Source organism: Zosterops lateralis, assembly GCF_965231275.1.
Source record: "Zosterops lateralis genome assembly, chromosome: 1".
NCBI classification, from domain to species: domain Eukaryota; kingdom Metazoa; phylum Chordata; class Aves; order Passeriformes; family Zosteropidae; genus Zosterops; species Zosterops lateralis.
The window spans coordinates 86,969,515-86,994,533 of NC_139762.1; the positions used below are offsets into that span (position 1 = coordinate 86,969,515).

The following is a 25,019-nucleotide window of genomic DNA, read 5'->3' on the forward strand; positions in this document are numbered from 1 at the left end:
AAATGTAGCTCTCTTCAAGCCCTCAGCAGTGCATCAGGATGATCTGAAATGCTATTGTGGAGAGACAACTCCCTTTGGGCTGGGACACAGGGCCATGAAACATAGGACCAAAGCCACCTAACCCTCCTAATTGCTTCCCTGTCTCTGTGCAGTCCTTTAGGTAGCTGCTTGTTTGCCACAGATATTTGTACATAACTCACTAAAATGAATGTATGGCATCATGTGATGGATCATACATCATTAGTTTTTTATTGGTATTTTAAATATTTATGATCCCGATCTTGCCCTCCACCCTACCCAGAAAAATGGAAATCTATGGGGAGAAGATGGGATTCTAGACAGATTAGTTTGAATTCTGCTTTGCTTCTTTTCTTCTGACAGAGCAAACCAAAAATTCAACATTTGAATTTGCCATGAAAGAGCCATTTTCTGCAATATAGAAATTTCTGTGGGTAAGTATATCAGTATGCCTTCCATTTGTATTTTAGAGTTCTGACCCTTCAGTTATGAAAATATATGTTATATAGCCCTCCTAAATTTTGCTTTCATCCTAACTGTCAGAGACAGGAAAATAACATCTGACAATCAATGCTAATTAGTGGGAAAGCTATTTTGGGGGGCACATCATTTTGCTTAGATAAAATAATACTGTGAAAGACACAAGCACTGTAACTTTGGGTTAGCTTTTATCACAATTGTACCATCTGGACTTGGCTGACATAATGAAACATTGCTGTGGCATTTCTTTATACTTTCAAATGCGTTTAGAGCTCGGCTGTGGCACTTAAACAGCTTGGGGAGGCTAACTAACACTGGCTTTAAAATACCTATTTGGAGAAAAAACACATTTACATAAAAGCCCATTATCAGGTTTATTGTGAAAGAAAAGCTTTCTTTAAATCATTAAATACAGACAGAACCTTCACATGACCCAACAGTGAATGAAGTTACTTATCTTGGATTAGATGCCAGACATAGATTGCTGCAACCAGTAAAATTTAATGTCAAAGTTGAAATGCTTCATTTTGCAAATGTAACTTTAAAATTTTAAGACATTTTACAGTGTTTATAAGAAGAGTGTTTCTTAACGAGTAGTTAATTTTTTCAGAGTTATTTTGTCATACTTATTACATAATGCCTCTGCCACCAAAGCAAGATTTTGCTCATACTTACTTTTTGAATTGTCAGATAATTGTTTTCTGTTTGTATCTAGTTTACCTCACCAAAATCCCTGAGTCACATCTTCTGTGAAAATTTAACAAGAATGAAATTCAATATTGGATTCAAGTTTGTGGGTAAACATGGGAGTTTGTACAAGGATACCATTGTAGTCATTCACACACTAACTATAATTCTTTAAAATTCAGCTGTAAATTCACTGAAAATCAGGGCTCTCTTTGTGATGGCACAGCAGGTGGTTTCAGGCAGGAGGCCATGCAATTGCTAGACAGAGGACTAAGTCTTCCCATTCCCTTACTGCTCCCTGTGAAGATGTTATAGAGCTTCACAAGCATCCTCTACAGTCCTGAAATGAACATCTTGGGACCAACTTCATTAGTGGTGAACCTTGACCTTTAACTTTTAGTCCTCTGTCTAGTAAGCAGCAATGTCTGAACACAGGCAAAGTTTTGTATAATGGGAATATTTAACTGTTTTGTATTCTTAATTTCTACTTGGAATTTTTTTTTTTTTTTTTTGAGGACTGCTTAGTGCATCGATTTCTGACATTTAAATAAATCAGTTGGAATTGTGTTAAAACACAGTTTTTTAGTTGCATGTTCTACTTACAGAAAACTGTGGTACTGTTGTAAAGGGATCGAAAAAAGGATTAGATGTATCAGCAGGGAATGTCTTTATCTTTAAAAAAGATAAAGAAAAAGATGTTACTTTCAGAGCATAAAAATGCAAAAGAAAAAAAAAGCAGCAAAGCATTGCAACTACAGTGACATATCCAACAAATCAGAGCAGTTCAGCAGTGCTTGGACCACACCCAAAAAAGACGCTTCCAAAAATGCATACAGAAACCTGATGATGAATAGTCAAAGCATAAGTATGAAAACTTAATAAATTAATTTTACCATGTAATTAAATATGTTAAGCAAATACAGAGCTGGTTGCATACAATATATCTTCCAATTCTGTCATTAGTATGATTACGTGATTCTTTCAGCCAGCACTACATTTCATGATATGCAATATGAAGTGCAGGAGCAAATTTTGCTGTACAGGAACTTTGGCTAAAGAACTTGTGCTTTAAATATTTTAGACTTCCAAATTTTCACTTACACAGTTGCTACCAAAGACAAACAATCACGCAAGGTGGGATCAAAAGAAAATCATATATTAAAAAACCATGGGGACAACTGTTTGTTTAAGGCAGCTAGGAGCCCCTGTGTTGAGTGGAGGGCTGGGGATGAAGGATGACCATTGTAGGTTTTTTGAAAAGTGCATGGAAACAAGGAGAAGAGAGACCAACATATCCATCTGCTGAGAGGGCTTGGTCCATGAGGATATAGTCACTGGTGTGAGCAGACCCTATTGGAAGCCACATCTGCCCTTAAAGCAGTTTCAAATATTAGCTGAAATTAAAAATGTATTAAAAGCAACAACAATCTCTGTCCCACTTCATTATGAATGCTCTTTCTCATTACTTTCCTTTTTAGAATGCAGATATGATTATTCATTCATTCAGAGAGGACAAAATAGTAAATAAACATTTGAGTTTTGAACTGCACATCATGCTTTCCCTTTGGAAAATTACATTTTTTTCACTGTAAAGGTGTGTTTATCACTTTATTACAGAAACTGCTGTGCATTGGTTTGTTATGCATGTCTTCAATCATAATTTACTAACTACAGCTATACAACTGTTGTTTAATAATGAGGAAAGCTACCTTGAGGGCCCTGAGCCCCTGCAGGCCAAATAAAAACCTGGAATTATGACATCAAATATAATTAAGTAAATGTACAGTGTTTATTTTGCAAATAAAATAGCAGAAACATTGGCTTATAAGGCTACCAAGGGAAATTAACAGCTCTCTGTGGGCTTGCTTCTGCAAACATGTAGAATCAAGCTTAGCATTAATTGTTAGGCTTCTTACACATGAGGAGTGTGGATAGCAAAGATACTGTCAAGCATGTAAATAACTTTTTAACAAAGTAAAGGTGTTTGTAAATCAATTACACACGTGTAAATGAACCAACAACTCTGCGAAGGAGAAATTATTTCAAATCACAATTTTCTATGCAAACTTATTAAAGGAATTTTCACAGTCCTATATTCATGCCTGTTAGCAAAGTATTTCTGCACTGCTGATTGAACCTAATTCATTAGACTGACACAATAGCTCCTCACGAGTTTGTTACGTTACATTATACCCAGAGCCAAATCTGGACAGCTGTAGCATGTCTCACTCTTCTGAGAGACAGCAAATACCCATGAGCCCAGGCTGACAATCTCAGGTTATGAAGGGTTTACAATATGATGTTACAGTACAAAGTACAAGTGTACTCAGTTACAAATAAAATCTTTGATCCAAAGCCAAACAGGGATGGGAAGCAGGTTCTTTGTGTGTGATATGAGTTTGATATCCCACAGCTAAAATCTCTCCAATTTTGCTGGTTGTTCTCATTAAGGAAATGAAGCACAGTTACTGGATGCAGGAAAGAAAAAAATATGCAGAATACTGGAGAGTCTACTGAGATTTGGGAGCAGAGGCACAAAACAGGAATCAGCCTGATCACATGCTGTGACCCACAGCCATGCAGAATACCCTCGTGCAAAACCAGCACTTCAGTCTGTGGTTGTGTGTGAGGCCAGCCTATGTATGAAAACAAGGCAAGAAATGGTTAATCTGGTTTAGTTATCAGTGTGAGTCCCTTTCTTGGGGAGCTGTGCTTTTTAAATCTTGAGAATAGGAAAATGTTGACAAATGAAAGGCTCTCTGGATTATAAACCCCTCAATTTCTGCTCTTTTAAACAAAGTGGAAAGAGAAAATAGGGAACAGAGGAAAAACCCCACACTTGTGTTAAATTTAAGAGCGACAAACAGAAACCATCCTGCTTAGTCTTTAGCATTTACACGTTCTTTCCCCATCTTTTTTTTTTTGCCTCTGAGAACAGGCCATTATTACTCAAAAGGCACAACAGGTTTTATTAGTTTGGTTCAGACCTTGATTAAATTTTTGCTGCCAGCTTCCGTAGGCAAGGCAGAGACACAAAACTGTTGTTGCCTCTTCAGCATTGGCAAGAAGTTCTTAACTATAAATGGCTTGGCTCCTCTGAGTAGCAAGTTGGTACAACATCCTAATCCATGCAATAGCAGAAAAAAGGTATTCAAGAATACTGTTCAGACAGAGGATATGCAGGATGGGGACACAACAGTGTGGAAAGCATCAGTTGAAAAACTGGTTTAAGTGAAACTTGTTTTGGAAATTTGAAAGGTCTCTTCAGCCAGAAATATACTTTGCCTACTCTGACCTAACTGTCCTGCATGTTCACCATGGCCAGCAGCAGCAGTTGCCAGGACCTGGAAGGAGGAAGAAAAGCCTGTGATTCTCATCCTACCACACAACAAAAACAGCATCATGGGTGAGTCTCTTCCTTATCCTTGTATTGGAGTTGAGTTTATTGCATGAAGTCAAAAATCTCTGAGTAGCTCAGAAAGTAAAACAACTCCCTGACCAGAAACTAAATGTTATGTCTTCCCCACACAGCCTCTCTCCCTGCCCTAGGAAGAAGACATACCATACCTTTAAATATCTCCTAACTCACATGGAAGAACCAAACTCTTAAATTTTCTAGGGTGCTTTCTTCTCCCTGTCGTGGCAGCACCAGTTGAAAGACATCAGCTGGGAACTGAGAATGGAGGAAGGGCAGAGCCAACTCTACAATCTACTTCAAAACTGCAGTTCCTCAAGCATCTGGAGACCCTCAGCAGCTTGCAGGCTTTACCTGAGGTGGCACACATGAAGGGAAAAGGAAGAGGGAAGAGGAAGGGCCAGTTCCAAGAGCAGGTTGATCTCATGTAGCTGAACTCTAGCTGCTCAGAGAAATAAAACATAGTAGCTGTCAGTGTGTGGATGCCTACAGACCAGAGTGAGCTTTTCTGTCTGTTTTGGCATGAAACAAAACAAGTAACATCTTTAAAGTCTACAGCTGGGCACAATTCCAGTCATGGCAGGATTGCTGCTCCATCAATCTCATTCACATTGCTCAGATGGGCATTTTCTGGTACAGCCAGGCTCTTCCATGGGAGCAAAAGGGACTAACTGGTGTCACAGAGGCTACAGAAATATCATGAGCATCAAGAGGTTAGAGCTACACTCTCCTTAACAACACAGACAGGCTTTTAAGTACAAAACTTGATTTCAAGCACACTTGCTCTCTCTGCAGGAGTGCCAACAGTCGTGCAGCCACAGTCACAGCCATAAAACAACCTTTAAGGCAGGCCCCATGAGTAACTGTCAGGTCGCAGGGGCATGGCATGAAAGGGGAGTGAAGAAGGTTGGCATTCCAGCAGCACCTCACATGCTGAGGGCTTGTTTCATAACCTGAAATGCCCCTTGCTTGAAAGGTCAGGGTGCATTACCATAGCAGAACTACTTTGGACAAGTAGCTCCTTGTCTGGAATATTTAGCTTGGCAAGCTGAAAATTTACTAAGCTTAAAAGAACAGTTGACTAAAAAAAAAAAAAAAAAAAAAAAATCGGCATAGTCTCAGGTTGAGTAATCTTTAAAGTGAAAAATCTGAAAACCAGTCAGATATAACAGTCACAATGATTTTTGTGGGGAAAAAAAAGCAAAAATTTATTTCCTCTGTGGATAATTTTCTGCTAGTACTTAAAGATTGTTTTTGCATTATTGCTGTTCATTGGAGTAACATATTTTGAAGGAATCTTTGCCACAACCAGAAAGAATTAACAGCACTGATTTTCCTTGATATTTATATAGAAAAGAAGAATGAAGAAGAGCGAAGGAAGGAAAAGGACAAAAGGACAAGAATCTTCCCCTTTTCTTTGTTTTTTTGCAAAGGGTTCTTCTGGATCAAATTTCAAATCTCAGTAAATATAATTCCACATTCCTGAAACACCTTTTAGATGAGTTAGGAGGAAAAAAATGGAACTTTCTCATAAAAAACAAATGGAAGTAGAAGGAGATAAAGAAAGAGTACTTTGTTGAGTTAATTGATATAAAATCAGCTATTTTGGTATTTCTATCACAATGGAATATTACAAATGTCCTCACTCTGGCAAAAAAATGCTACTTTTGAGAGAAGTGGGTACAATTTGGATCTGCTCCCTTACAACCATCCTTCCACAAAGGTCCAGTAACATTTTCTGCCATTGACAGTTTGCTTCACTGCCATCCCCTGCACCTCCACTGGAGACATTTGTAACATTGTGGTGAAGACCTGTGATCTCAGTGGGTTTGCACTGTCACTTTATTTACTGACTAGATGGAAAACAGACTTTAGGCCAAACACTTCACTAGATTCCCATGCATTGCAGCAAGAAGAGGCAGAGCAGCTAATGCCTGAAGCAGTGTCATAAATAAGGCCCTCAGGATACACATAGAGCCAGGGGAGAACTCTGTTTTGCTTTATTTCAAAATACACAATGTAAGTTAAATACCATCATATCTATACAGCACAGAGACTTGTTTCTACTCATCAAATTAGAAAAGGACATCAGCTGAAATGTCTAGAGGATATTACACTAGCATTTCCCAGTCCTGATATGTGATATGATTTTAAAAATACCAGTTAAGCATTAGGCCTAGTTTTCAAAATCAGTGTGGTTCTAGACTCCACTATTTTTCAGTAAAGCTCCTTGTCTGCTGTCATACCATTTCAGCAGCTGAAATGAATACTGAGGCAGGAAATGTAAACCCAAAGGGTTTCTGGTATTTTTCACATGCAATATCTATATGGACAAACAAATTCTTTTGAGTGGGAGCAGTTCCAGACTCAAATGATCAAACACTAGGATTATTTCAACCCCAGTTCATGTCCTCATGTGGCAACATAATTAGCATGACAGGCATAATCACTGCCAGGATGTACTGGGTGAAAATCAGACCAAAACAGTGCATCAAACTTGCAACAGGACAGAAACGTAAATCAGCAATACTATTGACTAATTAGTCTTGGAAAAAGCTGTGTGAACTAAATGCCCTGATGAACCATATTTGGTGTAAATCGCACACATGTTGCATTACAGGCCACCTTCTTTTCATGGGATGCAGGATTTTTTTAATTTTTGAATTGATATCCAGGTGTTGGTGTCAGCAGAAAGATTTTGTTCACACTCATTAAAGAGGTCACTTCTGCAAAAACATATTATTGAAAACACCCTGAACCACCAATGAGAAATTTCTTAAGAGGAGGAGTTTCTGCACAAGCCACTAAGCAGGGGAGGAAGAAGCTACGTGTTCCGAACCTCCCTGCCCTCTTATTCTCTCTGAGGAGACAACACTGGAAAATCTCCCTCATCATTCCATCTGGTATTTGGGTCTCCCTCACTCATCTTGCAAAAAACAAGGGGAGTCTGGAGTTCAAGGAAATACTTCCAAGAATATTCCTTGATTCCTAAGAACCAACATAAGTGAATCCAAATCTTTGGATTCAAGTCCCCCTCCCCACAGGTACTGCTCAATTCCTTCTGGTAAACTGAAAAAGCTCCACTTTGAAAACTCCATTTGGTCCCACAGTATCTTTGATGAGACAAGTTCTCTTGAGCCCCTTCAAATGGTGAATTTGCCATTCCTCTGCTCACGGATGTACACCAGCCCTTCTTTGAATCTTGCTGCAGGTGGAGTCCTCCTGTCCTGGAACATGACCTGGCAGCACACACCTCTTTCTCGATGTCTCACCAGCTGCTTGTACTTTCCTCTCCATCATGTATTTTCCTCCCTCTTAGAGGGACTTTGTGCAATCTTTCCTAAGACAGAGGCATTGTCAGGAGGTGGCTACGTGGCTCCCTGACTGTGCTCCAGTGAATTCTGTCTCCCAAACAGATGTCAAGGGAGTTCATGGGAGTAGAAGATGTAGAAGGTGCAGTCTCTGCTAAAGCTTGGATTTGCTGCAGTTATAGCATTTCACAGATACTTTATGCATAGTAGTTTGTGGCTGCAGTATAAACCATACACTATTTGCAAGCAGGTCTACCTAAATCACAGCAGTTAAGATGCCCTGGATGTAATCCTGAATCTTCATGTCAACTTCTGTAACAATTTGCAAGGACAGCCCTACAAATTTTGTTGGTGTTAATATCATTTTCATGATGCCTTTAGGGATCAAGCACTCTAGATTTTCACTCTAAAGATTGTAATTATGGGTTGTTAGCAAAGGGATTCCAGAGGTATTGGGAGAGCATGAGGGACGATGGTAACAGTGTTATTAAATCAGTCCAGCATCTCTACAGCACATTGGAAGAAAATGCATGTCCTGGATCATTTTTACAACATAACTGTGCCTTGTGAATATTTTTGAGAAGACATTCTTCAAAAGAATACAGAATAAGAACAATTCAGGTGTGACAAAACAAGACAGTGTCCATGCTCTCACAGTCTTCAGGATTTTCAGTACTCTTTCACTGGTGCTGCGAAGGCGAGCAAGCTTAAGCAGAACATAACCACAGAATGGGCTGTCAGCCCAGTCACCATCCCCTGAGGAAAATGTGGCAAGGCCAAGTGATGTCACAGTCTTGGTGTGTTGGCTAAAATGCAGACTAAAGATTGCAGCATTTGCTTGGTCTTTGTTTAAAACACAGAAAGGAAGCAAACAGAAAGCAGTAGGTACCCACTGTATATGGCTGCTCTCCAACAGTTGCTGCATTAGTTGCATTTCTGGGACAGCTAATGAAAAGTTACCTTTGCTGTCCCTTGGCTTTTACCAATGAAATCAACGATGATCCAGTGGCAGGTGCCTGCACCACGTGCACAGCCAACAAAATCAAGTGTCATCTCTGCAGATGGAGGCTGTTTTCACAGAAGAAAGTCACTAAAGATGGATAACATGAAGAGGAGGAAATGAGTGTTGTGATTCCTGCCGGCTGAGAGTGCCCCAGGTAAACCATATACTTCCCAATTTCACTGCCAGCAAGAAGACTGTATTTTGTACCAGACGGAAGACCTCAGCCCCCACCACACCTGATTATTTCTAAGTATAGACACTGATGGTTCATCACCCAATAACTGTTAGTTCACTACAACTTACTAACACGGAGACTTCAAACCCATGAACATTCCCACAAAGGCTGATTAATAACAACATAACACACCTGCACTTTTTTATAACCCTCAGGATCACACTCCTCTCTTGAGAAGTTATGATAGATTGGCACAAACAGTGTACTGCTTGACCTTAGTCCAACATAAACAAATAGTTTGTCTCTCTACTGTAATCAATGTCTACTTGTGTTAGAGCTAAAGCTGGCTGAAAGTCCTTAAGTGTCCAGAAATTCAACCCATCACAGTCTCCTTGAATGTCAGGATAGTAAGAAATACTTTGCACTAATTTTCTGTCCTACTTTTCTGGGCTATTGAGCTCTGATAAAATCCCCAGGAGTTTATACAGTTCATTATTATAAAGGAAAAGAATAGCACAGGTAGATAAAAGTCAGGGGAGCTGCAGAAAAAGTGTTAAAATTACAAACTGGTGCACTATTTATATATCTATACAGAAGGACACTTGAGTGTATTTTCAACTTCAGCATGTGACCAGTCCCAGGGACTACCACAGCCCTAATCTATGCACGTGCCTACAAATTTCAGTGACCTCCCAAGAATTATGATCTCAAGTACACATAAGAGTGCTGACTGCTGTGCTGTGCTGCAGCTACTCTAAAAGTCTCACTACTCTAAAAGTCTACTCTTTTGAGTGATTTAAGCTTCTATAAGACATTAGCAATTTCCCATCATAATATGTCACCTTTTCCAACATGCATCAAGGAAGCAGAGCATTGCTTCTTTAGATGTAGTGGATACAGAACTATTTGATCCTATCAAAAAGACCAGCTGGAGTAGAAGCTGAAAGTCTATAAGGAGCAATGTGTTGCTTGGTTTAAGGTTTGTGCACGGACAAATTCAATCCCATATTTAGTAAATCTTTTGTGATAAATGTTATAAATAAAAACCTATTTATTCATAAAGTCACACCCTTAATTATGAATCATTCATATTGCCAGACATCAAGGATTAAATCAACACAAAGATACTTGACTACAAGTAAAATCTAGTTGTGTTCAAACAAAAGAGCTCATTAGGCATATACAGACTCAAACACCTGCATTGTAATACTTTGCCAATTCGGTGCCATGAAAACACAGCAGATGCCTCTGTGTCTGTGGGATGTTACCCTAAAAGCCAGTCTCTGAGTCTGAGACTGCACCCAGGTATGGCCCATGTCCAAAGAGAATGGCCCAGCCAAGGGATAATACAGATCAATTAGGGCTAGTAGCACATAGCACACTCTTGCCCATCCTTAATTACAAAACAAATATCTTGATTGGACCAAGAGCACAAGTACAGAACTCTTCTGCTTGGCTCAGGAATGACAGCAGTTTCAATGACAGAAGGCTGTTCTATCATTTGAGCAGAGCCCTGCTTCCCTGTATTTTCTTTATTGAGCAAAAGATTCAGAGGATCCATTATTAAAGACATCTCTGTGAAGACAACTGAAAAACATTATAATGTTGCAGGGAGCAGGAAAAGTAAAACAGAAATGAGAGCGAGGCCAAACAATGACAGTCCTCTCCCCAGAGGTCTGCTTGTGGCACCTCTTCAAGGGAAGCAGTACACTATGAATGACATGTCATAAGCAGATCCTGGTCCCCAGTCACTGACTTTCTGCCCATCCTAACAGGAGCTCACAGGCAAACCAAAGTGGGGCTGGAGATTTCCTGCAAAGTATATTTCCAACATCACTGCCTCAAAGACCCCTTTCCAGCACCGTGTGGTGATGGAATATTATTGTCTGGGATCTTCTGCTCATGTTGTGGTCCCTGGAAAGATTATAGTTAAATCTTTCAATTCAGAAAGAATTGAAAGTCTTCTAAAATGTAAGAGGAGCAAAACCTGGTCCAGTCAAATTCATAACTGGAGAAAAATGAGGGGGTTTACAGCATTTACTTTTAAATTTCTTCTCAAGAGCCCTGGGATAGCTGCAGGCTAAAACCCAGGATACACTCTTTTCTTTCAGAAGAGTGAATGCAGGGTGTTGTTCTGATTTGTTGTTGGATCTTGGTTTTTGGTTTGGTTTTAGGGTTTTTTTCTTGCCTGTCTTTCTATGCCTGGTGCTTTTTGAGTGTGCTCTCTATGAGCTTGGGAACTAACTGTTCCTGGTGCAGGAATATGCCCAACTTGAGCCACACTACAGGTGTAAAGAAAAGCCTTTACTCACACTGCCTCACCACTCCTGCTCTTGGTGAGGAAGAAAAGAGAAAGCACAGTTTCTTCAACCCTTACTCCAAACCAGTAGCAGCAAGACAGGAGAGATCTGAAGGCCTAAATTTCTTTAGAGGAACACACAAACATGGGCTCTCCTGACTACAGATATCTTGAAGAGAACGAGCTTTGTCTGAAGTCTGGGGTGCTCAGCCACTGATGCAAACATATGGATTCTATCCATATGTGAGCATTTGAGCTTCATGGTTATAAATTTTGACAGTTTGCTCAGCTTGGATGCAGCATGAAATGAGTGCCAAATCGTGCACAAATTCAGGTGGTGGGAAGCCCACTGTGACAAGGCACATGACTTTCCATCTCCAGCACTGCCAACAGGGCTCTCAGCAGAGCATGTGCACATGGCTGGGTGTGTATGCCAGATGGCAGGGGCAGCTCTTTCATCACAATCCATCCTGGCAATGTCTGATATTTCTCCAGAAGAGGCCAGGTAATATTCCACTGCATTGGAGCACTTGCAAGATTCTAGTCAAATTTTGACAAAAGACCAACAAATGACATTAACTTCCTAAATAAATTTTATAGAGGTTCACTTTCCTGAACTCACCAGCTGTATCTCCTAGACAGTAGGGGCATTTGGTCTTGGTTTGCTGAAAATGAGAAGAATGCCATACCATAAAGCAAGCCATAAATCGATAGTTCTTCCATAGTGATGGTTTTGTGGACAAATTCCAGGGAATAATTCTGAGAAGTATGCAAGAACTGCTTTCTGTTAATCAGGCTTTAAATGGTTGTATAGAATATCTACCTCTGTAGAATTTTTCTTCCTCAGCTCAAAACAATTTAGCTTTTTTTTTTTTTTCAAAGGGTCATATAAGGGATAATGAACAGAAGGGACCCCTTCCTAATAGGTTCATTGGTTTCCAATCCAGTTACCATGATAAGCTAGAATTAGGGAACCCCTGTTTTCTTCCTCCCACAACTGAATTACAATTTTCTTCTATGATATACAATGTCTGGGACAAGGCACAGAACCATGGAATTACCATAGGTGTGCTGTGGTTTTTGCAAACTTCAATTTTATCAGTTTGACTTACTGGTTATTCCTATTGCCATTCCTCTGAGTTATAAGACTTGTACTGAGCTCTGTATAAAGTCATAGCAAAAGATTTGTCTGGATGTAAATCTCACAAGGCAATGATTGTATTTCTGTTTTGATTTTGCTTGCTAGTAGACAGACCACAGAAAATTAAATATAAATTATGCTTCAGTAGAAGCACTTGCCCACTATTGTGAATAACAGCAAAAAGCAGTATAGGCCAGAAGATAAAATCTCTGGTCACTTATGTACCACTTATGGTTCATCCTAAAAAAGGACAGCTACTGCTTAGGAATTCTCATCAGAAAATGCCTAATTATTCAAACTCAATGTGTTACAAAAGAAATGGTGCTGATTCAATTTTCTCTATACTTAAAAAGTAAAGTTTAAAAGGTTTCAATCAGCACTTTGTCAGTGCAGTTTTTAGTGCCTAATACAGAAATGACATTTTGGTTGGAAACATGAGTTCATTGAAATTAATAACCCAACATTATTTGAAAATGAACCACTATTTAATTTCAAATTGGCCTGATCTTTCTATCTACTCCTCTTACTACTCTCTGACATTCAGTTCAGGATATTGTCCAAAATACAGGCTTTTGAAAGGAAAATATAGACAACCAGATTTTACTTTAATCAAAGAAGAAAAAAATATTTCCTATCAGTTCTGATTATTCAATTGTGTGGCAAATAAAAAGAAAGTTTACTTGATCTTTTTGGTGGTTTACAAGTTGAGTCACTCAGCCAGTCAAAAAACAGTTCAGAAAGCAGATGTTTCCATTTTTTGCTGAGGTTTGGAGACATTCAATTGAAATTCCACAGAGCAGCCAAGCTGTTAGTATCACACTTGTTATCACACTGGAAAAATGTGAATTAGAATTACACATATATCAATTCATTAGATGGCTGGAAAGAAAACAAACACACAATAGTAACTCACTGAAATCTAAATGCAATTGTCACTAATCACAGTGAAGAAGAGGAATTAGGAACTTAGCAGCTGCTGAGACAAAAGGAATAATGTACATCTCAGGCCAAAAGGAAGGTGATCAATATGTCTCTTTCAAAAGTCTTTGTGACATAATAGCTTCATCACTTTACTTGTCTCATTGGGAGCAAATGTAAAAAGACATACCTGGTTTCAGTCTTTGCACAGAAGGTGAGCATTTTTGTATCACATTAATTACTGTAGAGTGCAAGAGGAGACTCAGCCAGTACAAAAAGATGATGCTTTATGCTCTGTGTCTGAAAAGCCCTGTCTATGTATTGTTCACTTTTATTCTTCTTAGGCAGATGTTACACCTGCTTATTGCTGCTCAGAACATGGAACAAATTTGCTTGAAAAGTAAAGCAATAATCTTAAATAAAAAACATGCTGAGGAAAAGTATGATTGAACATATCAGACCTGATTTACAACAATATACAGGTTATAAAAGCTTTGCTAAAGATTTGCCTTCTCCGCTTGCTGTAGGAGGTAGATGCCAGCTGGTTTAAAATCTATTTGCTTGCATTTACTTGATTCCTTTCAGTTACTCTGATGTTGATTTCAAGCAAAAGAAAAAGCTGCTACTGACATGGAATGATTCCTTTTTCTTTTTTCTGAGGAGGCAGGAGAAAGGGATTTTTGGTAGTTTTTCTCTGCTGCTGCTGCTTCTCTCTTTTTTTTTTTTTTTTTTTTTTTTTTTAATCTTCAATAATGTTCATGGCCCTCAAGTTTTCTGACTTTCCTAAACACTGCTGAAGTGGTGGCAATCTATGTCACTTCAGAGGTACTGAGAAAAGCTCCGGACTAAAAATGATTAGTGCACTAATTGCACAAAAGGAGAAGCACACAGTCTTGCACTGCCTTGTCTGTGGTGTTTGGAAGATGCTCTCCATCATCAGGGAGCAGACTCCCTGGGACCTTGCCTGTCAGTTGGCCTCAAGTCACCTTACTGCAGTCAAGCACATCCTATGCTCCCTCCCATAAACTGATCAAACTTTAAAGTAATTTCAACAACCACAGTACTACCTTTTGGAGTACTACTCCAAAAACTACACTGCTTGCAAATGTACTTTATCACTCCTACAGTCCTTAGGAGAGCCATCTGTGAAACCACAGGGTTTCATGGATGATTTGACCTAAAGCTAAGTAATTTTATTTGTAGGGTTAGTGTTCAGCCCCACTAAGGAAGCTGGGACGGATTAAACCATCCAGCACCCATCTACAGAAGGAGCTACATGTGCAGCTGTGACACCACAACCTCAGTCCTCCAGCTTCTTAGGCAAGTCTGGAAATGGCCACTGAACCACCCATCATACAGGCACAGCAAACATCCCACCACTGTGCAACAATCTTACAGTCATTAGCTACAGAGCATTTTTCTGATTCTATCTCTCTGCAGGCACACAGGTTGTACAGGATCCTCCACTTGTCTGGAGTAAATATCTTCTCAAATGAGATCCCATCTGCTCAGGCCTCCTATGGAGTTCATCCAAACTCTTAAGTTCCAGGACCAGCTCCTTGCATGATCTGACAGAAACCAGATTTACTGATAGGCATTTGCACATTTTATAACTTCTACCACTATGAAGCAGGGACATGGAATCCCAGAGAATGGTAAGGACAGCATCTTAAAAAGCACAAAAGATGACAAAAAATAATTGTACATGGCAGAATTTATCATCTCTTCATGGAAAAGCTTTTGCCCTCTTGATCCAAACTATCTTCTGACATTGCATCTTACCTTCTTTCAAGTTTTAGAAAATGTTAGCCAGTGGGCATTGATTATTTAAAAGCTGAATTATTTAAAATTGAATTAGACAATACATGCCTGAACTTTTTTCTGTTTAACCTTTCCCTATTTTTGGAACCTTTTCTTACTCATATACACACCATATCCAATTTATCATAGGCTCCACAGGTGCAAAGTCAGCAATGGATTTCTCTTCGTGGATCTTTTTATTTTTTGGAGAATTCACTTTCAATTAGTTAAAGAAATAGAGAAATGTTGAATCATCTGTCATATATCTACAGAGTGCACCAAGTTGTTCTGCTCAGCGTACAGATAACGGGGGAAAATATATTGAGCCAATGAATTTAAATTACTTAAAACAGAAGAAAAATAAAAAAGTAAACGTAGAAGCTTACAGTTCATCTTTTAGGACTGTCTCTTTTTTTACTTCACTGACTAATTCTTTAATGGATGAATAGGATCAAATCCCTAAATAGCTAAGTAGCAGTCAAATAATTTTAGGCATTTTAGTGAATTTTAAACTAAGATTCAAGGGACTGTCTCTGAGCCTGACACTCAGTTATCTTGCCTGTTAGTAATTCAAGAGACTGCTTATGAAAGAGGCATCCACCCATAAAGGCCTGTAGTTTGTACAGCTACATATTAGTCACAAGTCCTATTTATAATGCTTTAGGTATTCATCCATTTATCTGGTTGCCCAAAGACTATGATTCTAAAATGTTCTAAGTCCCATCCCTGGTTACTGACATGCCTTATGTAACCTAAATGACGCTCAGGTAACCTGCATTTGCTCGATTCCAGCTGTGTGCTCCCAGGAGCCTTATGCTGCATAAGCCCCAGAGCACTTCCTGCAAATCCCCAGTGAAATGTGTCGTGCTCGGTTTGACTGAGCCTTATGGTGCACCCCTTTGCAATGTGTTCTCTTCCAGCTGATGCCCTTTTCTTGCAGCAGAAAAGAACAGTCCTTTGCAATATGAGTAAATTTCGAGTATCCCTTGAGTTCACATGGAACTAGATTTATTGCCTGTTGCTGCAAGTTTTTTGTATTGAAGTTGTTTGCTTTAGCAATTGCTGTTCTTTGCTTTTTCTTAGTTTAATATGGAGTTAAAGGGCATGAACTTGAAACTGGGAATAAATGTGCATTTGACATCCTGCTTGCTCCTTTTACTTCTTATTCCTATGTGTAACAGACAAACTGTTTCTTTTCAAAATTTTTGCTCATAATTGGCCATTGCATGTAAGTTTGAGTGTGCAAATACTGTTAATTGAGAAGCTGGCTTGGGAAATAGCAATTTTAATGTCTCCCTTTGAATCCATTGGGTAGTTATGGCATCCAATTCATCTTATACTAAGAAACTTGTTGTTGTTATTGTTTTTGTGATGAAGATGTAAAAGTGGAAAGCTTCTAATTCTGAAATACATCACCCAGTCTTCAAGAGTCCTATTTTTTCTTCAGTATGCAGTTCACCATAAGTAAAGCATTTATTAATTTGTCTCTGACTGACCTGTTTTAAATACCTTGGAGGTATGCAGAGATACTTGATCTATACTTTCAGCCAGTTAGATAGTAGATATATGCTAATGTTCTTATCAAATATCAGTCTTGAATAACATTATAGTCACTCTTGTTTAGAATTCAATGCCATAAGGACTGGTTATGGAGTATTAGAGTTTGATATGTTTGCCTCTTTTCCACTGAAAAATTGCTTTGCACAGAAAGTGAAAAGGTCTTCAAAATAGAGGCAAGAAGCACCAAACTCATTTCTCATTGTTATGTGGTTTATTGCAACTTTGCAAAATTGTAATAAAAAATTAGCAACTAAAAATGAAATTAACTCTTCTTTATTAATACAACAAACATTAAAGGGGAGTGGAATGAAAAGGTATATTATTTATTTTGCTCTATTCAGTCCATCTTGTTCATTATCTACTATCTACTGAGAGTTGGCAGGGATGTTTTATCACCTCTATCAGGACACAAAAACTTCTCCCAGTTTCCACCTGAGATGATTCACTGTTGACCTGGTTAGCTTCATTTTATTTCCAAAACAGTGGATGCTAATAAATCAAATTCTGTTCACCTTCAGACTAAGTGAGATCCCTTTGGATGAACAGGATTGCATACCTTAGTAATGCTATCACTAAAATAGACATACTTGTTTCCAACTCATCATAAAAATATCTTGCATTACACTGAAAGAATTTATTTTTCATTTTTAAACTATCATATTGCTAATTTATACAAGCTTTAAATAGGCAAATAATTTTCTTTCTGTTTTCCACCAATAGATGGCAGATGAAGCTCTAGAAAATTATTCACTTTATACAGCATGAGATAACCTATAATTTGAAAGTACATAGCCAGCTGTAAATTACTGCTCTCTGATACCTCTTCAGATGTGATCATGACTTAGTCCTAGCCTATCCACCTTGCACTACAAACCTTAGTCTAAGTTTAGTAATAGCTCCATGTTGTATATAAAACTCTTCTTTCTTTTGTCCTACTCCTTTAGGTCAAATGGAAGTTTGTGCACACCAGCTTTCTCTCTTGGTTGAGAAGGTATTGCAAGTGTGATGTAGCAGCTGTTACCTTCATTCGGGATGTTAAGACAGAGAGTTCTGTAACTAAACAAGACAAGCTCTGCATTCATGCACATGGCAGAAATCACACATATTATAAACTGCAACAGAATAGCTTAAAGCTCACACTTTGATTTCCAGTTCCAGAAAAGCTAGAAACACAAGGAGGAACTGCAGGAGGAGGTAGAGCCTACTACACTGACAAAACTTATTCTAATATGCCTTATTAAGGATGCTCTTAATGTGATAATATAATTCTTCATATATGATGCTGCATTTTTTAATCCATTTGCTTTTTCAAAACAAAAAAGCAGGAGGGATTGAATCTTGTTTACATACAAGCTAAATGGATGCTAAATGGTGCTAAAAGTCACAATAGAGTGGCGAAAAAAGATAAAGATTTTCTTCTGCTCATGTTATAATTATTTTCAGAACATCAAGTAATATGTTGCAGCCAATTAATTGTAGGATCTAACTGAAAAATTAATTGAAGTGTGCATAAACCACAGGGTTTTAGGACTGCAGAGCAGAAAAGGATACCTTTCCCTCCAGGCAATCTGCATCAGTAAATGTACATTATTTTTCTTGCAAAATGATTTCCTGAAATCAGTCTGTCTCATAATTGCTCTGCTGTTACTGGCAGTCTAAGTATTGATGACTAAGTGACCACTAGAGCTCAGCTGGTTCTTGTATATATCACAATATCTCCTCCAGGCTGACTGAGTAGACAAATTTGATTGCTCTCATCCCTGCATGACAGCCCTGATGATTTCCATTAATTCAGTCCATTCAGTAATCTTTACATTTTTTATAAGTTAATTTGGTTTTCTGAGCTCCACTTCAAAGTGTAATTCTCAGGATGTATTCCACTGTATTTGGTATCTTCCACTGTTTTGCTAGCGACAGCAGCAAAACATGGATAAAACCCAAGGTCATCAGGAAGCATCAATGGTTAGACACTGAACAATGAAGATCATGCAACTCAGTCAGTGATTATTAATCATCCTCTACCAGTAATGTTACAGAAAAGAACAGAGGATATCTGAAGCTGCTTCAAATTAACAGCTCTCCAGTGAACTGGGGAAGTTTGTCAGCATATACTATGACCAAAACAAATTACAAAACCTAATTTTGGATTACCAATTCAGGTGCCTTTGTCTTTCTAGTCCAGACAACAAAGACAAGGCAACTGTTTGAATGACCCTCTGAAGGAAAACCTTGACTACACAGAAACCTCAACTTCCATCTCTGTCACCTCAGGTAAATACCCCAAATAAGACCACATGAATGACTCCTTCAGATACTGTACCTTCCACTGAAGGTGAAACAAATGGGTGCAATTCACAAACAAATTCCCAAGGGCCAGGTCACAGCATGCAAAACCAGCACATGACCACAGACTTGACAGTAACATGATGCTAAGCTGTACATTACCGTGACCCTCAAATAACAGACAGCACATTCTATCACAACAGAACTATTAAATAATCAGACTGTCTCAAAGCTACACATTTGCCCTTAGCTTGTCTTTGCTTGGAGCCTCTCTCCCTGAAGAGTAAACTTTTCATTCAAAGCTCAACTGAGAGCAGCCTGTAGTCAGTGAAACTGCAGAGAAAGGTCTGTAAACAATACCTGCTCTGTAGAGAACAAGCTGACCTTTATAGATGTTAAACAAAACAAAAAGGGTTGATTGATGCTGGGCAGTACCTACTCTCCAAAATATTAAAACCAAGAAAGTCAATGAAGGTTAGTTCATGAACATACAGTCTGCTAAATTATGCCAGTGGGTGGTGGGGTAGGGAAGGGGAAAGCATGATTTGGTAAAATATTTAGGGCAAAATGACTGTATCCTCAGCTGGAAAAGGAAAAAGTGTGCAATGATGACTTCTGCTAAACAGGAAAAAAACCTCCAAACCTATGTTATCTAGAGCAGGTCAGTTGCTGAAGTCTCCATTACTCATTTTTTAAAATTCTGGTTAACACAGCAAGACATTGTATGTTTTTTAGAATAAGAAATCTATTTGTAAACTCCAACAGATAACTACAATTTAGCCACAGATGTGTTACTAATATAGAAAAAGAAAATCTAACCTAGATAGAATCATGGATTCACTTGTGTTGGAAAAGGCTCTTCAGATCATCAAGTCCAACCACGACCCAGCACTGCCATGTCTCCCCTTAAACCATGCCCCTCAGTACAACATCCACAAGCCTTTTAAATACCTCTGGGGCTGCCAACTCTACCACTTCCCTGGGCAGCCTGTGCCAATGCTATATAAACCCTTCAGTGAACAAACTGTTACTAATATGCAATTTAAGGAGTAATTTGAGGCCATTTCTTCCTGTCCTGTCACTTCTGACTTGGGAAGAGACCGATACCTACCTCGCTACAACCTCCATTCTGGTAGTTTCAGTTTCAGTCTGCCTGTGTTGTGCCAAGCCCCACAGCTCTCATCCAGTGGTAACAGGACACAAGCAGTTATTTACAGACAACTACAGTACCGTCCCAGAAGCAAAAGGCACAACCTCACAGCACTTTTCCAATACTGTAAACTAGGACCTAACCATGTAGTGAAAGCAATGCCCAGGACAGAAATACCCTAATACAAAAACATTTATGCCCAAAATGCAGTGCTGTCCTTGTCATGCCTTTTATATGCTTTAACTGTGGTTTCTAGAAGGCAGCAAAAACGCCTTTGGACAGCAGAGGACTCTGTCTGGCATTAGAGTTATTTGCAATGCAGGATGACCTGGAGGAAGTTAAGGATTGTATTATGATTATGCAAGAAATCTGGTGAGAATCTGAGATGAAACTGTTGAGATCACTGAAGTCAAGAGGCATTTTGATTTCAGTGGGACCATCATCTCTCCCTGGCATTTAAGCAAAAATAAAATCATGTAGCTCCAAAAAATAAGTCCATAATCAACACATTTTAGGCAATTTTGTCTAAAGTGAGGAAGAGAACTCTGCTAATGAAACATGAAAGTGCAGGTAACACATCTTGGGATTGGCTATTAGGTAAGCTCTGAACAAAACTGTGGCAAAAAGAAGTGACTTATCAGACAGCTCCCAAAAGCAAAATTATGATGACATTAGGAATCTGTGTTAAAGGGACAAAGAAGCATGTGAAACCAGTGCAGCAATGTGTAAAGATAGGAGAAATAAGTAGTTATACAACAATAAATGCATTCAGAAGATCAACCATAACACTTGTTGATGTGGACTGATTTTCAGAAATTCTGAGCTGGGTTTGACAGAGGCTCAGGATCACTGAATATCAAAGAAACTTACTTTATTCCTGTGCACTCTCTAACACACTGCATAGTATCCCATTCATTTTAGGTGCAGACAAATGATTGAAAACCTCTACATTTTCCTGGTTACAAACTAAAACTATTTACCATTGGTGTGGCCTCTGTGAAATCCATCAGGAGGTCACCTGGCTCCAAAGCAAATGTACTCCCAGCATCTGTGGAACTCTAAGGGCAAAAAAGAAACTCAGCATTGGAACAAAGAACCATTTAATTTCTGTAATTTTGTTGTTAATTTTTCAATTCCTTAAAGCACAGATTGCCAAATGGATTCAAAATTTCACATATCAGGTATGGCTACTCAGGAAAGATAGAGAACATAATTTTACACCTTTAAAATCCAAGCGAGTAATTCTGATCCACTGCCCACTAATACTGATGAAAAACGGTTATGGATTTTAGCTGGTTCTCGGAGCAGGCTCTAAATACTTCCTTGCACAACAAGTTAAGCATATTACTATAACTCTGCATTAAAAACTACTCTTAAATGTAGAATTACCCCACCTAGGGAAAACCATTTGCTCACAGCTCCCTCCTACCCTTCCTGAGCCCTCTCTCAAATGGCATAAGCTCATCTCTTTGTGTGTTACCTTGCCACCAGGCGAAACCTGTGTTTGTCCTTCCGATGTCTGTGGCGTACATGTTTTCTGTGACCCAGGAGATGCTGAAGACACAGGTGTTGATGCTGCTGCTGCTGCTGCCAGCGCTGGAGGAAGGTCATCTTCATCACTGCCATTGATAAAAACAGACAGATTTTCTCATTAGAAAATGCCACTGGACTTCTGACTGCACTTGTGTCAGAGGAGGCACTGGTATCCTGTATATCTGCTGCAGTGCTTTGAAGTGAAGCTCCACTTGTCCCTCTGAAATGCAGCTACCTTTTCAATTAGATTTTTTTTTAACCTTTAAAGATTCCTTAAAAATGGGTTGGCTAGCTACTTCTCATCTACAAATGGAAATTTTATGGATATTACGTGCAAGTAGTGTTTCTATGGATTATGCATATATGCATAAATGAACTGACTAGATATTATTCCACTTTAATGTTTATTCTTTTCTATGGAGGCTGGCAGCATTGATAAGAACAGATATGGTGACATCCATCCATGGATCTGACTGCTTTATTGGCTTCAAACAATGGTAGATTTGACACCCATTACGGAGCTAGCCTATGCTGCTATTGTCAAACTGTTTTTAAAGGAATTTGATTGACTCCAAAAAGGATCTCTTTAAAAACATTTTTGTGAGGGTATCTTTTTCTTGTCTCATTTATTCCATTTACAGAGAAAATATTTTATTTAAGATGAGGTTGCCCACTTCCCCTGGGCTTTAGGCCGTCAAGCTGAACTCTTTCCATCTCACCTACTGTCACTACTAAATGAAAGCCAGTAAAGAATGTTACACCTTCATTTACTTTTGCAGAACCCCATTGACTACAGATCACTGGGATCAGTCAGCCTTGAGTCAGGATGTTTCCAATTGTTAATTGGAATTGGATGGAGGTAAACAGAGTCATAATTTGGCCTACAGAAGCCTTATTACTGTGAATAATGTGTGAAAAGGAAAGACTACAGATTGACAGTTTAATGCACAGTGAAAAATAATGAGAAAAATTACTTCTGCTCATAAAACAGCACTAATTTTGATTACCAATTAGGTACTCACAGGGCACAGAAGCCTGCCATGCCAGCTTGACAGATACTTCCAGAACAGAACTACACTTGATTTAGTGCCACTTGAAGGCAGTGTGCTTGGGCAACACAGCAAACTTCAAAACTACATGACATACAGGTTACACAACCTTATCCTGGGTTGCCTAGCAATGTTTTTTTAAATATGATATAAAATTTTGGTAATGAATATTATCTTTTTCAAACTTCATTTTTTATTTCTTCTGGGTAAGGATAGAATTCAGCACCACAGCATGCACAGTACACAGGTTTTATGCTGGAAAGAAAACATGAAATCTTTTGGACCAGTTGAATAGATGTTTCATTAATGTAATAATAAAGCCCAGAGCTGGGCCGTTGACATGGTTAATCTCTCTTTCAGAAACATGTAGCTGACATTTTCCCAGTCGTTGCTCCCCACTCTCAGCAGGAATTCACTGGCACCCTCCCCATCCTTGCTGGGTAAAGCTACTCTGGTGTATACAAGGAAGTGGAAAAATAAGAGTTAGGGTCGATTTATCAGTCATCAAGCCATCAGCACACTGTAACACTGAGAATTAGCCTCACTGTATTACTTTCATGATAATCCTTCACTATTTCTTCACATTTCCCATATTTGAATTCCAGATACAAGGTAATTTAAACTGAACAGAATTTAAGTTTACAAAAAGAAAAGAATATTTTTAACTAGGGAGTCTTCGGTCCTACACATGGCCACGGCATAGGTGACACCTGTGGTCAGATGTGTTTGTCTGCTGTTCCTCACACCCTATACTACACAACTGAAAATCCACATGGGAGCAAGACGTGTTCAAAACTGTTCCTCAAAACCTCATCAATCAAAATTGATTGTGTGTTTTCACATGCAAATCTTGGCCTCTTGAACAAATACCAATTTGGCTAATAGCTCATTTTCCTCCTAGCTTTAATTTGACTAGTTCTTCTTTTTCTTGTCCTAAATAATTTTTCAGTTTTGGTAATGCAGATTGTTAATAAGACAATGATCTTAACAGTGAAAGAAAAAATAACAATATATTGATATTTATTAGAATCCTGATATTAATTTAGAATCCTAGAAGAGACAGAAGAGTTTTCCTAATGTTGATATATATTTACTGACATTAGAATGTTGAAATTCTGGATGGACTAACAATTGTCATTCCACACAGAAAGCATACATATTTTTTTCTTTATTAGGGCATTAGTATTCTTGTACTAATATGCTGACATTATTCCTTTCTTCCCCTAATTTTTGTTGGTCTTGTCCTTCTTTTCATGGGAGGACAAATCAACACTGACTTTCACTTCTGCTCAGTACTTCACATCTCTAGAGACTTTCAAGTGGGATGAATTATGTGTAAATGGGATGCCAAAGGCCTGTAGGCACAGATCCCTCTTTCCAGGACTAAGAGAATTAGTTCTGCTGGCTGTAGCTGTAGCAGGCTCAGCGATTTCTTCATGTGACAAATCACAGAGAGGGAGGGTGCACTCTCTGAGAGGGAATAGCTCACAGCACAGCTTGATGCCCCAACAACTAAAGACTGTTTTCCTCATTTTGCAAATGGGGTTGTAATGAACCCAACAGAGAAGCTTGCTCGAGCTCACACCAGGTCTTTGACATTTCATGTGGTAAAGAGGTTTTTAATTCCTAACCCATAAGCTTGGGAAAGGTGGATGGCCTGCAATTCAAACTGTGAGCCACTGCATAGGAAAGACAAGCTCATTTTATATTAAAAGCATGAAGATTCTCAGTGATGAAAGGAATGGAATTGGTATAAGATCATTATCATGTAATTGCACTCATGCCTTTCAGAAGGCATAGCTAGAGCAATAATTAGCATCCCCTTTCATTTTCAGCTGTAGTAGGCAACACCACAAAGATAGTGCTGTATGTTACTCACAAACTGTACTGCCTCGTTAACTTCCTCACACGAGGAGCTTTAATCTCCTGCTTTTCTGCAGGGACGGTTGTTGGTGCAGTTTCAGGTCTCACTGGAGCTGGACTTCTAAAAATAGCAAGAAAAACATATGTCATACAGGCTCTATTTAAACTACTTCAGGCATATCAACAAAGTTCTAACTCATCAACACTTATTTATCTTGCAAAGTGGCAAGTGCCCATTGAAGTTCATCCTTTTGTTCCATTTATAGTTCACAGGCCAGTGTGTGTGTGTACAGAAAAGGATGTGTGAACTCACCCTCATCTGCTGGACATACCA

General features: G+C 38.8%; 1 protein-coding gene across 2 annotated transcripts in view; it reads right to left on the bottom strand.

Moving 5' to 3' along the window:
• Nucleotides 1–25,019, bottom strand: part of EPB41L4B (erythrocyte membrane protein band 4.1 like 4B) — a gene marked incomplete at its 5' end in the record, with an annotated part of 164,744 nt that overhangs the window by 4,582 nt on the left and 135,143 nt on the right. For both annotated transcript variants that reach the window (XM_083860082.1, XM_083860081.1), the window contains 4 exons: nucleotides 1,789–1,857; nucleotides 21,221–21,298; nucleotides 21,721–21,859; nucleotides 24,702–24,806. In XM_083860082.1, coding sequence (XP_083716208.1) covers nucleotides 1,789–1,857; nucleotides 21,221–21,298; nucleotides 21,721–21,859; nucleotides 24,702–24,806 — 391 coding nt within the window. The remainder of the gene's footprint in view (nucleotides 1–1,788; nucleotides 1,858–21,220; nucleotides 21,299–21,720; nucleotides 21,860–24,701; nucleotides 24,807–25,019) is intronic.